This window comes from Myxine glutinosa, chromosome 8 (assembly GCF_964187855.1).
Source record: "Myxine glutinosa chromosome 8, kmMyxGlut1.1, whole genome shotgun sequence".
NCBI lineage: Eukaryota > Metazoa > Chordata > Myxini > Myxiniformes > Myxinidae > Myxine > Myxine glutinosa.
Genome location: NC_136268.1, coordinates 72076721 through 72096155, shown reverse-complemented (window position 1 = coordinate 72096155; position 19435 = coordinate 72076721). Strand labels below are relative to the sequence as shown.

At 41.9% G+C, this 19435-nt stretch overlaps 1 protein-coding gene across 4 annotated transcripts in view; it reads left to right on the top strand.

Annotated features, from left to right (window-relative positions):
- The window catches only part of LOC137415012 (receptor-type tyrosine-protein phosphatase kappa-like), a 566119-nt gene that overhangs the window by 515559 nt on the left and 31125 nt on the right, over positions 1-19435 (top strand). For all 4 annotated transcript variants that reach the window (XM_078783392.1, XM_078783391.1, XM_078783393.1 and 1 more), the window contains 3 exons: positions 4858-4983; positions 14211-14374; positions 17534-17669. In XM_078783392.1, coding sequence (XP_078639518.1) covers positions 4858-4983; positions 14211-14374; positions 17534-17669 — 426 coding nt within the window. The remainder of the gene's footprint in view (positions 1-4857; positions 4984-14210; positions 14375-17533; positions 17670-19435) is intronic.

Genomic DNA, 19435 nt, shown 5'->3' with positions numbered 1-19435 from the left:
CTCCGGCATGAGATATTCGAGTGCTTGTATATAATGCTGCCCGATAAACGGGCTTTTCAGTTTACCCGAGTTGATTTGACGCAATAAAGAAACTCGGACGAATTCCAGCTTTTTGTCGCGTCCATTCTTTCGATTCGAGTTGGAGCACAGCTCCTTCAACAGCATAATAGCATCCTGTTTGACTTTATTTTCCATGGAATAAAACTGCCCATTCAAGTAAGAAAGATCATCACCAGACAGGATAGATGCCATGCACACATCATGTACATTGTGAGCACATGAAATAGCTGGATTTTTACGGTCACCATTATGTTGAGCTCTCTTCACCACAGCTCGACACGATTTGCCTGGAAGCCGCTTCTTTTACATGCTGATGGTGAAAGCGACACAAGTTCTTCAATGTCGTCAAAACTGTACATTATTACGAGAGAAATTTGCTTATTTGGGGGATTTTCTCCTCTTTATCAAGGCAAAGCGATCAGAACATGGGCGCTGGCGTATGGCATCACGTGACTATGATGCTGCGCACTGATTGGTTAAATTGATATATCCGGTTTTGCTAAAACACCCGCACGGCATGCATCGGTTTCTGAAATGAAACGTTGAATAGCAGCACATCAGTATTTGGGTTATATTTTCCCTCGCCAAAGGAGAGGGTATTGCATTTGAGTCCGTTTGTTTGTTTGTTTGTTTGTTTGTTTGTTTGTCTGTTTATCCACACAGAATAAATATGATTTTCTCTGCAACCGTTGGTCCGATTGACAGGAAATTTTTTAAACCATAGGTACAACTCCACCTGTATAATTTTTTAATGATAATTGTTGTGAAAATAAACCAAGTCCACAACTTTGTCCCATAGGTAGGTTTAATCTCAATCAGATCTTTAGCATCATCCTGCAAAATACAATCATGCAATATATATCAGGATCTTGGCATCATATAGGGAGGATCGATTATATTAGTCAATGCAAGCAAGCCTAGAATACATGTGCGAGTACGTACCGTTCAGGACTACATGTCATAGTAAAATGTCAAAGGAGTGGCTCAGCGTCGTGGACGTCCGAGGTCTTATAGACGCCCCTCTGCGGTTTAAGTGGGCATCACTCCTGGGTTCAACTTTGATATACATTTTCACTACAATAATTATGACGTCATAGGTCACGTGGTTCGGCCACCATCTTGGAAAAATCGAAAAACGTTGCACCTCTATATCTCGGAAAGTGCTGAATAGAAAAGATTGAGACATGGATGGCTCATTGTAAAGAGCTCTCCATTGGGAATAAAATATGTTAATGATGATGTCATAGGTGCCTCCATTATGATGTCATCATTCGACAAGTACAAAACTTCATCCAATCAAGATGAAATTCCTTGAGCGCCATGTCGGCATAAACTGGTGGAGGAAAAAAAAATAATGGTGACGTCATCAGTCACGTGGTTCGGCCGCCATCTTGGAAAAACCGAAAACATTTGCACCTCTATATCTCCGAAAGTGCTGAATATAAAAAATTGAGACATGGCTCATTGTAAAGAAATCTCCATGGGGAATAAAATATGTTAATGATGATGTCATAGGTGCGTCCATTATGATGTCATAATTCGACAAGTACAAAACTTCATCCGATCAAGATGAAATTTCTTGAGCATAATCTAGGAATAAATTAGCTTAGAAAAAAAAAAATAATGACGTCATCGGTCACGTGGTTCGGCCGCCATATTTGTTTTAACACAAAAGCCTTAAAAACCACTGAAAATACATCCTGGCGAGGGTTTGCAATCTCTGATTGCTCTTTTTCTTGTTAGTTTTGCGAAACAACGATTTGGAAATCACAAAGACGGCACTGTGAGCTGCACCACAGCGTGGTATTTAGTTTAGTTTTGGCAGGAATATTTGTGTTAACTAAAAATATAAATTCACTTTTTTTATCCTTGGGAAGGGTCCATCTACATATTACTTTTGTAAATACGGAGGAATCTTTGACCTCTCCCCATTACAAACTTCGACTCACTTGAATGTTCACACATACTCCATTCTCTCCTTGTATTCCCCCTCTCATATTTTTACATTTTTAAGTCTATTACATTGATTCATCAATCTTGGTTGCCAAACTTTCTAAAATTTGCAATGTACAATATCTTTCTACAATATCGTTAAGTGGGCCAGCCTATACTGGAAAACAATGCATGGATCCCCCGCATCTAGCTCTCACATAAATGAGTTATTGAAATCGCAGTAATGAATACAAATTGCCCCCAACAGCATTGCACTATTGCCTAGTGGATTGAACCAGGCAGAATATCATTGCCATGTGGTAATATATCCCATGAGGAAGCAATGTTTATACATAAGCACAATGGCAGATTTTTGACTCGACCTTTTCCCCAAAATCCTATCCCTTTCTCCCATATATTTACTTTCTTTGCTCTTTTTTTTTCCTCTCCTTATTTATTTACAAAACTCATCCCCTCCGCTTTATTTCTTATTGCGATGTTGTAAGGTTGGTCTTTTGCATTATATATTGTTTTCTGCATGAGGACCATCTATTTATCGATTATCACCTGCTGTGTACGATTTACAGAATTGCTGATTCTCTCAATTGATTTTCACTTCATTTACAAATTGTCTTTCACCTGCAGCATGGCATTCAATCGATGTTCACGTTATGTTTGTGCTCAGCACACCATGGTACATTTTCCCTAAATGCACAATGAAACGCCATTATAGCTACTACACCACCAATTAAATGAAGGATTATTATAGTTTTCTGAAATATTTTCCCCCACCCCACACTTTCCCTTCTCTTTCCCACAAACACACATTTTCACCTTGTTTATTTTTTTTTTCATTTCTGTTCCTCACAATTCTATCACAAACACACACACACACACACACACACACACACACACACACACACACACACACACACCCACACACACACACATACACACACACACACACACATAAATATAATATAATTTAAAGGATTGCTGTAAATTATGTTAATTTCACAACATCCTATTTTCTTCAACTTTATTACCTCCACCACTGAAGGTGGGCAGAGGTTTTGTTTTCACTCCTGTCTGTTTGTCTGTCTGTTTGTGAACAGGATATCTCAACTAGTAATGCACCGATTCAGCCCAAACTTCGACAGTTTGGCTGTGCAATAAAGAAAATTTTGTCCAATTTTGGTGAGATCCTAATACGGATCCGGAAAGAAGATTTAAAAAAACAAGACCGAAAGTCTAACAGCGGTGTAGCCAGGCTTGTAAAATATTATAAACTGCAAACACACATGATTATGTTTTTAAATAGTCGCTAATGCTGTTTATAACATTAAAAAAGAAATTTGGAGGAATCCAGACATCCCTGAGGTAAGTTTTACTTACAGAACTGAGTGAAGATTGGGTACGTTTGGGTACGATTGGGTAGGAAACCACAAGGGTTCGGTATGTACCATTTTGTTGGAAAAGATGTAACGCCGATGCTTTCGATATTTGATGGTCATTTTAACAATCGGTTTGTTTGTGTTTCACACTGAATGAAAAACGTAAAGTTAGAGCATGGCGATTGTGATTATATGACAGGTTCGATGATATGTTCAGCATGAATGGCATATAAATCAAAATGGCGGTGTGTGGAGAGTCAGCCGCCGTACCGCCGTAATGACATCAGACGTAATCGCATCACCCTGTTATGTGACCAGATCCTCAGCTCAGATTGGTATACGTTTGAGGGGACATATACATACATACATACATACATACATACATACATACATACATACATACATACATACATACGGATAAACACTGTTCGAGACGGCTTTGCCCTATGGGCTTCGCTGTAAAAATTAAGTGATTCTTCACCATTGATTGATAGGGCCAAAATGAATATGTAGCATGATATTTCAAAAAGTTGTAGATCGATTATGACTAAACTAGGTGGATGCGATGGTTAGGTGACAAAAACAAGCTGATTCAATTTTGATTCATGTCCGGTCTAGGTCAGTGGGATACAAAACATAAACTGTTCAGCTTGGTGGAGGCATACACTCTACTGAGTGCTGTTCTAGTTTAAATTGGAAGCCTCAAAAAATAGTTCCCTTACCTAAAGTAATAACCTTAGCATACAAGTAATTGATTGGTTTCCTGACCGCACGGATCATCAGCTGGGCACAGTTCTTCCTCAATATTTCGATCTTTTCAGCCCAGGGCCTCTCCGAATGGCAGATCCACAACCTCGGTCATGGATCCACATCAGTAGATTATACCTACATCAGTATATCCACAACCTCAGTTGCCTCCAGGCAGTCAGTCGACCCATCAATGTAACATCACTATTCAAACATTACTTGTTGGACGATTTAACACTTTACTTGCACACAGACACAGACACAGACACAGACACAGACACAGACACACACACACACACCACACACCACACACCACACACACACACACCCACACACACACACACACACACACACACATACATGTACACATGCATACACACATGCACATTTGTAATATGCACAGATATTTAAGTATACACACACATAATTAAGTATACGCACACATATTTATATAATACACACCCAATCTTAATCTTAAATCGATCTAAAAAATTTCTGTATCAACCAGTTTCGTCTGTCTTTGGAATTGGTTTTCATCTTAAAAGGAAAGCAAATTGTGCCAAAAACATGCCTTTTATCATAAAAATATACTTCCACATAAATGACCTTGCTTTTAAACATTAATGTGGCAATGCATTCGTGCTAAGTATGTGCAGATGCAAGAGTGTCATTGCTATTTCTCAACATGTTTCTTCTTCCTCTTCTTTTTTTTTTCTTTCCTCAGAGTATTCCTCAATACTGGCCTGAAGAGGGAATGCTGCAGTATGGTCCTGTGCAGGTCGAGTGTTTGTCCTCTTGTAAAAACAGTGACGTCATCTCACGGGTTTTCCGCATCTGCAATATCTCACGGGTAAGCGACTTGGGGGGCTGAATATTTTAAACATGGTTATTTATGACCACATTCTATCCTTTCACTTGTTCATGTGTTAATATTTTTTTAGGCACCCATTGACGTTGTACCTTTTATTTCCACACACGGTTAAAAACTAAAATGCAATACGCTCTACAAACTCGTAATCTGATCAGATTTTCAAAATTTAAACTGCAGAATTGAGTTTAACAGCAGTTCCGACTCCTAAAAAGTGTCAATTTGCTAAAAACGTTTCATTCAAAAAACGTGTCTCCAGCTGTTGTTGATGGTTATTTATGTTTGTTTGGAGTGTTTGGCCCCCAAAAGTGCTGCTTGGGGCGGCTGCTGGCCCCCATACTACGCTAGTGCAGGCAATGGAGTAACACCCTATCCCATGGAAGTATTAATTAAGTTAAAAATAATCATATTAAAAAAGGATGTTATAAGACACCTAAACCTCCCTGGCCTTGACTAATTCAATAAGAGCCCTCGCAAAGCGGCGTAAGCACTCCAGCAAGCACTCCAACAAAATGGGTGATAAGGAACGGCTGGCTTGGCAAGCCATAGAAAGCTGATTGCTCTGGTTGAAATGCCCGAGGAATTTTAAAAACAGATCGCAGGTACAATGGAGTGTCACCCTATCCCCATGGAAGTATGAATTAAGATAATTAAGGGGGTATATCAATTCTGTTAGTCTAATTAAATTATTATCAAGTTAAATTAAAAAAGCTAACCCCAGAATGAGAAAGACAGCCTCGCTTAAATAAATGCATATATTACTTAGTTATAAAAATCGCTAGAAATGGTAAAAAAAATTATGCTTCAATTATGTAATGATAATCGATCGTTTTTCCAAGGCAAGGCACGTTTGAGTAGGCCGAAACAAAATGGCGGCCTAAGAACCCAGCAAGTGGCAGTGGGCTGACCAGATGGCGGGCCGCCGCATTAGTAATAGTCCGGCAGATATGTGAAGAATTGTGGTAGAATTGTGCCTTTGATGATACAAGCATGAAACTTGGCACACAGTTAGGGCATACCCTTACAGTGAAATTTGGATGTAGGGGCATTCCAGATTTCTCCTTGGCCCAAAATGGCGGCCATTTTACAAAATGGCGGCTAAGAAGGACATATTTACCTATTATTTCAGACTTGTCATTTGTGCTGCTATTGAAACACAATGTAATGAGCATATTATAAATTGTCATGTACATGCTATGCAATACCTTCATACTGGGTTCAAAATTGGAATCTACGGTGGCCTATAAGGGGCAGAACAAATGGTTTACCATTGCAATAGACAGGACTGGTCTAGCGGTTTAATTATTTAACTTTGCATGACTATCTGATTTCTCCTGGGTGTAATTTTGGTTCAATACCTTTATATGAACAACTTTGATGTAGCTTTATGAACTTTCCTATCATAGACTAGGTGACTATAAGGAACAATGCAAGGCTAGTGAAAAGTTACGAAAGCGAATTACTATATTTATGATAATAATGTATGTATTTCTTTTTCAGATGATAACTCGACTGCACTGCACCTTCGCTCATTGACTGTAGTAGCTACCTAGATTTGGTTCCCAATTTGTATATTGATTGGATGGTGGTGGTGGATAATGCTTAATTGACAATGGCCAACAAAAATTTCAAGCTATTAGACCCCCAAAGCCCTAGTACATCTGGAACAAACATGCCTTATCTGACAGATTGGGAGAAGTGTGTGTTATGTCAGGAGGTCACCGATGAGGCCCTTGCCTGTCCAGCTGATTCCAAGCGAACCACAGGGTCCGGATACCAAACTCTTGCAGATTATCTCCTCACCTTCAGCCAGATGGGCTGCCTGCCAAAATCTCTAGAACTGTCCCGCCTGGACGATGGTGAAGGTATCCAGTCAACCTTCCAGAGCCACAAGGCTAAGTGGCATGATTCATGCAGACTGAAATACAACAAAACTGAACTGCATCGGGCACAAAAAAGAGAAACGTCTAGTGAAGAAACCGCAAGTGTCTCAAGAAAGTACACCCGTCACAGAGTACATGTAGACCACACACAGCCACAGCCTGAAAAGTGTTTCTTTTGTGACAAACCAGCGGGTACTAATTCTCTGCGAAAAGCTTCCACCTTCGACCTCGATAAACATGTCAGGACAGCTGCCCTGAAACTAGGAGATCAGGCACTTCTTGCTAAACTGAGTGCAGGTGACCTTATAGCACAAGATGCACAGTACCACGTGAAGTGTCTGGTGTCACTTTATAACAAAGCAAGGGCCACAAGCACAACACTGAATGAACAAGATGATATCAATCACGGTATAGCACTTGGAGAGCTAGTGTCCTACATCGATGATGCCCGCACAGATGCTCTTGTGACACCAGTGTTCAAGCTGGTAGACCTAGCAAGACTATACACCACCAGGCTGGAACAGCTTGGAACAGTCTTGACCAGGCGTGTCCACTCCACCAAACTCAAAGATCGAATCATGACATATTTTCCAGACCTAGAGGAGCACATGTCCGGTCGAGATATTCTGCTTGCTTTCAACCAGGATGTTGGCTCAGCCCTTCAGAAGGCATGTGATCACGACACTGACAGTGATGGAGTTTGTCTTGCTAGAGCCGCAAATATAGTTCGTAGAGACATGTTGAAAATGAACTCAACATTTAGTGGTTCATTTGAAGCCCACTGCCAAGAACATTCGGTACCTAATTCGCTTGTATCACTAGTTTCTATGATCTTGAATGGTCCTAACATCCAAGAGCAGTCAAGCCACTCGTCGGTATCAACACCTACTCTCACAATCTCACAACTCCTTATGTTCAACAGTTACTCATGCCGCAGAGAGAGTAGCAGTACTACCACGTCCACGAGGCACAGTCACAATCGGGAGACTCCCCTGCCTGTGTACCTGGGCACCCTTATCCACACAAAGACTCGAAAAAGAGACCTGGTTGATACTATGTTCAACCTGGGTCTCTCGATCTCCTATGACAGGGTGCTTAGCATCTCCACGGACTTGGGGAACAGAATCTGCCGTTTCTTCCAAAATGAGGGTACAGTTTGCCCCCCTGAGCTAAAAAGTGACCTCTTCACAACTGGGGCAGTGGATAACATTGATCATAACCCCAGTTCAACAAGTGCCCACGACTCCTTCCATGGCACTGGCATTTCACTTTTCCAGCACCCAAATAGCGATAGCCGTGGAGTTCAACGGGTAAACCCAGATGACACATCAACAACAGATGCACACCTGCCACAGTCATACACCATCGTACCTCCTGTTGTTCTGGGTAAATGTGACCCACCTGTACCCAAGCTAGCGGGTCCCAACAAAAGCAACTGCCAACTCATCCCTGAAGCAATGCAGATTGAGTACAGGTAACTGATTATTGTGTTTGAACTGTGGACAGTTATATGTGTACCTAAATAACCAAGACTTGTTAACTTGTGTGGACTTGTTTGTTCTTAATTGTGTTCATTATCTTGCATTTTGACAGGTGGCTGGAGCAGATGGAGAAGACAGTGCTATCTGACACACCACTTAAGGGAGACGAGACAGTATCATGGGCTGGATACCATGCCAGCAAGCAGTCTATTCCAGAAGAACCAGAGTGTAGTGTGGCCTTAACTTCATTGCTGCCTCTCTTCTATGACCAGGCAAAATCTGTGGCAATGATTCGTCACTCCATGGATGTCATCAAGAAAGCAATCGATATTCTGAATCCAGGTCAGATCCCTGTAATCACACTTGATCAGCCACTGTACACACTTGCCAAACAGATCCAATGGAGATGGCCAGAAACACACGGAGAAGATCACTTCGTCATGGTCTTTGGTGGACTCCATATTGAGATGGCAGCATGGAAAACCCTCGGTGACCTTCTGGATAGCAGTGGGTGGACAGGCGTTCTGATGCTTGCAGGGGTTGCTACAAGTGGTACTGCTGATTCCTTCCTGAAAGTGACCCATGTGACACGCACACGACGAGCACACCAAGTCACAGCCAGTACTCTCTATCTTCTCCTGAAGGAAGCCTACAGCCAGTACACCAGTGGACTAGATGAGGGACAGGATACGATACCACTAGATGACTGGTGCGGTGAACAAGCCAATGCAAGTCCACAGTTTCAGTTCTGGTTCCTAATTATGCAGCTAGAACTGGCAGTCCTGATCTATGTGAGATCCGTCCGTGAAGGAAACTTCCAACTGTACACTGATGCTCTGACCAAGCTTGTACCATGGTTCTTCGCCTTGGGACATACAAACTATGCCAGGTGGATCCCAGTTCACTTGCGCGACATGGTGACACTTGCAACAAAGCATCCAACTGTATACGCACAGTTTCTGGCAGGAAACTTCACCATGAAGAAGACTACACGTGCATTCTCTGCCATAGCCTTAGACCAGGCACACGAGCAAAAGAATGCATTGGTGAAAGGTGATGGAGGGGCTGTAGGTCTTACGGAGAATGCTGCAGCTTTGCGCCGATGGATGGTGTCTGGTCCAGAGATGGCCAAACTGATCTATAAGTTCGAGGCCACAACAGAAAAAAGAATTAGGAAAACTGAACTAAAACACCATGAACAGACAAAGCACACGCAGGTAGCCTTTGCTCGAGATGTGAGAGCACTCACCCGTGTCATAGGAGAGATGGGGAACCCATTCTGTGACGACAGCAAAGATCTCTTGGTGCTAGACAGCAGAGACCTGGCAGACCCAGCAGTCATCAACACCCTTTGGGAAACCAACACCCAACACCCTCGAGAAGCTGGGAAAAGAACAGTATGACACATATGTGAACGAGAGGCTTGTACATCAGACAAAGCCTATCACTGACCCAATAAAAAGAAACAATCTCCCTCTCTTCAGCCGACCCCCAGTCAGAGAGAAGTCAAGAACAGAGTTGAAGGTGGTATCTCTGAAGAATGACTGCGTTCTGTTCTCCAAGCTGTTTATTGCATCCCAGACACGGAATGGAGATCTTGATGAATTCTTTGCACATGAAAACCAAGCTTGTCCCCCTGCATTGTCACAAATGGGCAAAATCCGGCTTGGAACCAAGTCTGATCTGGTTGGGTGCTTAGAAGATCTGATCACCTCACGGGAAAATGATGATGTAAGCCCCCCTGTTGAAGTCATGATCCTGGATGGAGCAGCCATCGTGAACATGCTGGCACCTCGTAATGCGAAGACCTTCTCTGAGTATGCATCACTAGTATTCTTGCCATACATCACATCTCAGATACAAAATAAGAGCAGGGTTGATATTATCTGGGATGAATATTTCCCAGACAGTTTGAAAGCCGACACCAGGAAGACGAGGGGTAAAGGCACCAGGAGACGAGTTGAGCCATCTAGTTCCATCCCTCGAAACTGGCAGGCCTTCCTTCGCATAGACGAGAACAAGGTGGAGTTGTTTGACTTTCTAGCAACGAGGATAGCAAACATTGAGACTGACAAGCAAATCGTCACCACAAACCACAAAGAAGTTTTTTGTACACAGCCACGAGATGTTACTGGTCTTTCCCCGTGTAGTCACGAGGAGGCAGATACAAGGATACTACTCCATGTCCAAGATGCAGTCAGACAGGGCTATACCAAGGTGTCAATCCGCACAGTGGACACAGATGTTTTGATCCTTGCAGTGGCAGCAACTGGATATCTTGACATCGATGAACTCTGGGTTGCTTTTGGCACAGGGAAGAATTTCAGGCACTTGGCAGCTCACGAGATGGCTGTGGCACTGGGACCAAACAAGTGCCGAGGGTTGCCATTCTTCCACGCCTTCACTGGGTGTGACACCGTGTCCTGCTTCGGCGGAAGGGGGAAGAAAACAGCATGGGAAACATGGAAAGCCTATGATGAGGTCACCTCAGCTTTCTGCGCACTGGCTGCCACACCAACCATTTCAACTGCAAATGACAACATGGATCCACTGGAGCGTTTTGTTGTTCTGCTCTACGATCGAACAAGCAGCCAGGAACATGTTAACGATGCCCGCAAGCATCTCTTCACCCAGACTGGTAGATCAATAGAGGCTATCCCACCAACGCAAGAAGCCCTCAGACAACACATCAAGAGAGCTGCCTACCAAGCCGGCTTTTGTTGGGGCCAGATGATGATTTGCGCACCTGAGCTCCCATCGCCAAGTGAATGGGGTTGGAAACAGAGTAATAACGGCTGGGGGATATATTGGACAACCCTCACAGAGGCAACTGAGGCATGCCGACAATTGATTAGATGTGGATGCAAGAAGGGTTGCAGGAAACAGTGCAAGTGTGTTAAGGCCACACTCCAGTGCTCAGCTCTGTGTCACTGTGCAGGGGAGTGCACACGATAGTATACAGGAGGAATAACACACCTGTTACATATACACAAACATGTGGAAGACTGTTTTGTAGACTGTTTTATAGTGAAAGTCACTTCCACAGCGTTAATGTGGCATTTTCACTTCATTTCCATTGTGTTTCTGGAGTTTGCTCAAAATAGCTCAAAAAGTAATTATTTTTGTAAAGAATAAGGACCAAATAAATGTTATGTGAGTTTGTTGACATTTAATTATGATCTTACAACCTGTTTACGTGAAAAAAACATCATAGGTGTGCTTGAGCAATAAGTAAATCTAGTTTTATAGACATCGGTACTGTGTATCTTATTATCCGTAAACGGCCATTTTTAAAATGGCCGCCATTTTGTCCCTAGGAAAAGATTTGAATGCCCCTATATCCAAAAATCTTCCTAGTAGTATGCTCTATCAGTGTTCAAAATTTCATGCTTGTATCACCAAAAGCACAATTTTTTCACATATCTGCTGGGCTATAAGCCTTTTTCGGGTTTTTAACTCAACTGGACGGTCACATACTAAACCCTCCAGCGTCTGTCGTCGTCTGTCGTCTGTCGTCCATTAACTTTTCGACGTTAACACTCCAGCGTCCACAAATATCAACCGATTCTGATCAAACTTGACATGCAGCATCCTTACCCCAAGTACCAGGTTGGTATTAGATTTCAGCCCGATCCGTTGAAAAATGGCGGACGTAGGCGACCATTTGGTTTTTGGTCATGAAAATGACGTTAACACTCTAGCGTCCACAAATATTAACAGATTTTGTTCAAACTTAGAATGTTTAACCCTAACCACACAAGGTAGGTTGCTATTGCATTCCAACCCGATCCGTCACAAAATGGCCGCCATAGGCCGCCATATTGTTTTCAGCTCCAAAACGATGTTAAGACTTTAACGTCCACAAATATTTATGGATTTTGATCAAACTTGGTGTGTGAGACTCTTACCATACATGGTAGGCTTCTATCGCATGTCAACCCGATCTGTCACAAAATGGCTGCCATAGGCCGGCATATTTTTTCAGCTCTGAAACGACGTTAACAATCTAGTGTCCACATATATTGACGAATTTTCATCAAACTTGGCATGTGAGACCCAACCTACTTTAAAGTTGTCCAGTCAGTTCAGTTCAGTTCTGCCTCCCTGGAAGCTCTAATTTTTTCTTATGAGCACCTCGTTAATCATCAAAAAGGGTGTTATAACACACCCAAACACCCAATTTTCATCATTGCAATCTGTTGGCGGTCCAGGAAGCATGCAAAGTTTGGGGCGGCTAGGTTTCATGGTTTTGGAGTTATGGAGGAGACAGACGGACGGATGGACACTGCCTTTTATTATTATAGATTTATGTGTGTGTTTGTTGGTATGTCTGGCTTCGTTCCTGGGACTACAGTGCAGTAATTGGTCTTTATTTTGAATATCATCACCTTCATCAACCAACGTACTCCCCACTGCGTGCTCTCACTCCTGCATCTCACCGGTTATGTGGATCTCTGGCAGTCTGCCTTCAACAGCATTGGGGCAGTAGTCTTAATTTGGATTTCATTCAATCAAAATCAAACTTGGCAAAACTCCTTATTATACTTTTTTATCACATCTTTGACTTGTTTTATATTGCTGTAGAACTATGAATGGCCTCCTTATTTGAGAATTTTTTTTTTGATTTGTGACTTGAATCAAGCTCAACATGAGAAATGCTACAAACTCTTGAAGTTTACTGGATTTAAAGGGAAGCTGAACTGAGAATTTCTGGATCTGATTATTGTCTAATTTGATTGTCTTATAGAAACAAAATGCACTTATTAAGCATCTTATGCAACAGTGAAGGAAGGACAGAATGGTGGCTGTAGAAGCGAAGGTTTGAGACTTGGGGAGCCATTGAAGGCAAATCACTCTTTGCCTGAAGCTCGAACATGCCACTGTGCTCGTGATTGCATTCTATCTTTATTCTCATTTTAATCAACCCTGCCTCGCTGCGGTGCACAAGTACAAAAACTTGCATTTTGCCTTGTGCATTGAGACGATAACCTTCTGGTCGAGATTGCTTTTCATTTTGGCAAAAAGTTCAACTCAAATTGAAAAGATTACCGTAAATTTCGGACTATTGAGCGCATCGTTATATAAGCCGCATCCCCTAATTTTTTTTTAAAACTGGAATTTAAACACACACAAGCCGCACTGGTTTATAAGCCGCAACCATTTATTAACCACAAAAAGTGAGAAACTCGACAGCCACAGAAACTTGTCAGACGCGCGCAAAGCACAAATTCAATCACGGTTGCCTTTTTTGTTTCCTGATTCCTCGTTGTATTGGTGCATTATGTGAATATTAAATAATTATTTCATGATTTCGTACAATAATATATTTTAGTACAAAGAGATCTCCACTGAGACTAAAGGCTATTCTCTCCATCAAGCCTCTGCCACATAGCAACCACAACATAGGCATGATGATCTATTTAAGGACAACTGATCTCCTGCTGTATTATCAACATGCTTGTGCCAAATATTGAGAAGTACATCACATGTTTATTTTATTTTTGAAGATAAAAATCCCAAAAATCTGAAGGAAGTATCCATGCAAACACCACTTCGACTAACTACTTCCCCACAACGAGCAAGTTGGAATGTTGATAAGAGGTGATGGCAAATTGATAAGATGGATGGGATGGGATGATGGTAAGTTGAGAAGAGGCGATGATGACAGGGTGTGGTGATATGGGTGGGAATATAAATACGCACAACATTTGTAACTTCTTATGTTCGGCTATTATTCCATAAAACCCAAGTATCCTCTACAGAGTAGCTGCAAGAGCAATACAAAGTCAGTTTTGCATTATGTTCCGAATTTGCCCTTTGCTTCCTTCATTTTCTCATCTCGCAGCCTCAGGAAGGCCATCGTGAGGTGCAGCATTTCCAGTACCTTGCGTGGCCTTCCCATCACAACATAGCAGCCTCTCCTGCCTCATTCCTGCATCTCGTGGGTCGTGTGGGTCTCTGGCAGAGTGAGCTGGGTAGCAGTGAAGGTCGTACACTTGTGCACTGCCTGTAAGTATCTTCTGTGTTCCTATCTGCATGTTTTACTGCATTGACAACCCAAAAATAGTGGCATTTGATTTCTTTCTTTCTTGCACCCATAGTCCCCTTCCTGCCCCTCTCCAGTTCCTTTTCTTGATTTTTCTTCCTGTCAACACCCTCCCTCACACATTCTTCTCATGTTTATGTATAACGTTTTGCTGCTGGTGGGCCTCTCTTGAGATGGACCTCTTTGTCTCACAACTTTATTTTCAACTAATTTCTACAAACCTATGCCATGTTTGTATTTGTGCCTTTAAACTAAAAGTAACATATTCAAGCATTCCACATCTGTCACAAACCAGTATCACAACTACTATTGGGGATGCCTCTTCACAGTGGTTTTACCCCCCCAATGCAAGTCGGGGGCCAAATCTTCCCCATTCTTCCCTGCTGCCCGGATATGTCAGGGCAGCGTGGTCATGGTCATGGTCATGGTCATGTGCCGATCGGTCCCCATGAACCAGCCCTTTCCCCAGGTCATGTTCAACCTCTTGTCTCTGTCTCTTCTCTCTCTCTTTCTCTGCATCAGCATCATATAGCACAGCCGCATCCGTAAGGGATGTTAAGTTGGCTGTCCCGTCTGCAGTCATGTGGATGTTACAGGCGAGAAATTGAATTGATTCTCCAACTCATTGACTCGTTCAAAAAGAGTGGATGTGCCCTTTTTTGGCAGACGTCTACCTCATCTGTAGATTATACTGTATGTACCATTTTGAGGCAAGTGATACATTTCACTGTGCATCCAGGGTTAATTAGGTGTAACCTTTCGCTTCATCATATTGTTTGGTCTTTTGAGCTTAATGAAAAAATAAAATCTCTCTTCATCGAAGCTTTACATTCACTTGCAATTCAAGAATGCTCATATCATTAATCTTAGCACACCGCAGCAGCATCCTGTCAGATTTAAATAATAACTAGAGCGAAGTCGATCAAACGCCATCACATGTCCCAATGCTTCCCGTTTAAGCAAAGTGGAAAGATTGCAAAAGGTTCCACCAAGAATGACCCAATATCAAATTTTGAGTTTAACACAATTTTTCTCGTTTTTACCCCGGTGACCCTACGTCCACATCGTAGGGTCACCACATCCTCTGGGGCATGACCGAAAGTCAACTCCAAAAAATCGTTTCATATTTCTTGTGTCCCCCAATGTTGATTGCATATACAAGTATCATTAAACATGTTTTAGAATATGCCTGTAATTAAATTTTTGGGGATTTGACCTTTTGACCCCACCCAGGGACAGTATCAAAAATGATATGGCGCTTGCACCTTCATGTCATATGGTGAAAATAACTACCAAGTTTGGTGAATTTCTGAACAACTGTTTATGAGTAGGTAGCGTAATGGACAGACAGACAGACAGACAGACAGGCAGACAGACGGAGACGATTATAATATCCCCACATTTATTTTTTTTAAAGCAGGGGGGTAATTATGTTTTGCTCTTCTTCTCGACTATTCTATTGTGTTGCGTCTCCAAAGCGTAAAGAATGAAAATAGACAGTTGAGGATGTATTTTTTTCACACCGATTATGCAACAATGTTGAGCTAGAATGGCACTCCGTAGAGCGCATACCTCCGCCACGCTGAACAGTTTGTGTTGTATCCCAATGAAAGGCCGGATCTAGATCTGAACCAGAATCGAATCGGCTTGTTATTGTCACCTAACCAACTCATCCACCTAGTTTTATCATAATTCATCCACAACTTTGAGATATCGTGGTATATATCGTTTTTCATCCCATCTCTCAATGGTGAAGAATCATTTAAAAATTATATTAACCGGTAACGGATCCAGATCTTTACCAAAATCTAATCGATTCGTCCTTATCACACAACCAACCTGTCCACCTGATTTTGTCCGAACCCGTCCACAACTTTTTGAGATATCCTGCTCACAGACAGACAGGGGTGAAAACATAACCTCTGTCTACCTTCGGTGATTGACTTAATAATGTCAGGCGAGTAAAGGGTAAAGTCTTCATGCTACGAATGCATAAAGCAGGATGTTTTGATCATTCTTTGTTATGAAGTAAACTCAAACATAAATCACATAATTCATGAGGCTGAGCATTTTACAACTAAAACCACTGATATAACTTAAATCTTTTCCTCAACATAATAATCTCCTCAATATAGGCATATGTCTGAGATTACTGTTTTTTATGCCTTTGTGGACGAAGTTGCCAGAAGCATTATGGTTTTGGATTGTCTGTCCGGCTGATCATCCAGCCATCCGTCCGTGATAGGTTTTCATTACTGCGATAAGTTAAGAACAGTTGCAGGGATCTAAGTCAAACTTGGTACAAGTATGTACAATGATGCAAAAAAGGAATTTATTCGATTACGGGGTTAATAGGTCAAAGGTCAGAGGTTAGGTAAAAATTCTGTTACGGAGCTAACTTGTGAACCAGTGATGGAACTTTTATCAAACTTGGTATAAGCATATAGTATGATGTAAAGATGAACTGATTATATTTTGGCATCAAAGGTAGAGGTCATGTCAGGTAAAAAGGTGTTATTTGAGAACAGCTGTCGGGATTTAAATCAAACTTGGTACAACTATTATAATGATGTAATAATGTGGGCGGAGGCAGTTGACGTTGCAATGTCGAAGAGTGCCTTTCTGGTTCTTAATGGGACTGTATTTTCCGTTTATTATGATGTCAGGTTCCATGTTCAACACATAAGGAGGAGTGTATAAGCGGTCTTGTCTTGAATATTGTGAAATGAGAGCCTGATGTGAAAGCGCTTAAAATAGTCATGAAGTTTCTTCAACTTCGATTTTTATTTTTGGCACTAATTATTTGTACCGATCACCACTTCCTTTTTGCTACACCGGACACACTCCTGTGACAAATCGTCTTGGAACAGTTTAACAACTTGATCTCTCTTCAGCGATACCTGCTTAAAATACGTCTTATTTTAATGCTCCATCAAATGTAGCTAAATCTTTGCATATCCTGATTTTTTTTGGCAGGATGTTTGCAGTTTCACTGCTTCCACAGCTTTAGAGTGCAGGAAGGAAAATATCCAGGCAGCTAGAGTAGAGTATTCCTTCAGAAAAATGAGTGCTTGATGTCAAAATGCTTCATCCTATTGCTCACTGGTTTGTTTTGATTGCAGAAATGGTGGTGGCCGGAGCGGGACATACTGCGCCATCAGCATCGTGTGTGACATGGTCAAAGGGCAAAATCTGGTGGATGTGTTCACATCCATGAAGACGCTGAGGAACAACAAACCCAATCTGGTAGAAACACTGGTAAGTCAAACGATATTCATGTTAAAGCTGTTCTATTTTTTGTTTTTATTCCTATATTTTCACCTACCATTGATTGAGAACTCGTAATGTTGTATTCGTTGGTGTTTAGTGTATTGTGTTCATCTGTCAACAACAGGTCGTATCTTCTTTTCTTCTTCTTCACCTTCCTTTTTGTTGAGAAAATCTAGGCGTATGAGGTTTCAGATGGTACAATAAAAGAGAAATAATGAAAGATCATAACTTGCAAATAAAAGGGAGAGTTCATTGGTATAGAAAATTTCACGAGGATGGACAAAAATGACAATGTGGTGTGGTACTGCCGTTTTAAAGGCCCAGGGAGGGTGGAATTTAGTAATGAGCAAGAGAGATGGTGGCATCGGGATAAAAGAGGAACACAGAGGTGAAGGTGATGAGTCAGCCTGGATTTTGAAAGGTCAATGAGGGAAAAGTTACTGGAAGAAGAAATGTATCCTGAAGGGGTTAGGGAGGAAGGAGCAGATGGCTTGAAAGAATATGGAGCAAGATTCAAATAGGTGGTAGAAAACAAGCCACCAAGCCATCTGTGATGATAGAGAGTAATCAACCCTGTCCATATAATTATTTGTGAGAATGCCATTCACATTGTAAGGAGAGCTTTGGAATCCACAGCATCCAGGAGTGAGGTATGATGTGGGGGCACCAGCCCATAGGAAATAATACTCCAAACAAACTGCAAGCAAAGGTCTTGTTTGCCTTGAAAAGTTTATATTTAGTGGAAGGACTTGGCACAATGGAAGGTACCCAATGTGCAGTAAGTTGTGCTTGCAGGCCAATTTTCATATATGGTTGGTCCAAGAGAGGTCGTGACTGATAGTGGGGAAGGAAAATTCAAAAGGCTTGGCACTTTCCATTGATTGGGCAAAAATAATAGACAGGCCTTGGTCAGGGAGGTGATCAAGAATCCAATGACCACTCTGTCACAACTACAGAGTTCCTTGGCTGAGATGGGAGAATCTGCCGGAAGGACAACAGTCTCTGCAGCACTTCACAAATCTAGGCTTTATGGGAGTGGCCATACGAAGCCACTCCTGAGAAAAGGGCACATGACAGCACACATGGAGTTTGCAAAAAGGAACATGAGAGAATGAGGCAAAACATTCTGTGGTTGATAAGATGACAATTGAACTCTGGCCTGAATGCAAAGCACAACGTCTGGCAGAAACTGAGCACAGCTCATCACCCATCTAACACCATTCCTACCGGTGGCAGCATCATGCTATGGGGATGCTTTTCAGTGGCAGGGACTTGGAGAGGCATGTAAGGATAGAGGGAACAATGAATAGATCCAAATACAGGCAAATCCTTGAGGAGAACCTGCTTCAGAGTGCAAAGGAGCTTAAATGTGGCAAAGATTTACATTCCAACAGGACAACTACCCCAAGGATACAGCCAAAGCAACACTGGAATGGCTTCAGAACAAGAACGTGAAAGTCTTTGAGTGGCCCAGCCAAAGCCCAGACTTGAATCCCTTTGAGAATCTGTGGAAAAACTTGAAGATTGCTGTTCACCGATGCTCCTCATCCAACTTGACAGATCTTGAGCAAATTTGCAAGGAAGAATGGGAGAGACTCCCAAATCCAGATGTGGAAACCTGATACAGACATATCTAAGAAGACTTAAAGCTGTAATCACTGCCAAAGGAGCTTCTATGAAGTATTGACTCGGGGGGGCTGAATACTTATGTAGTTTGATATTTCTGTATTTCATTTTTAATAAATATGTAAAAA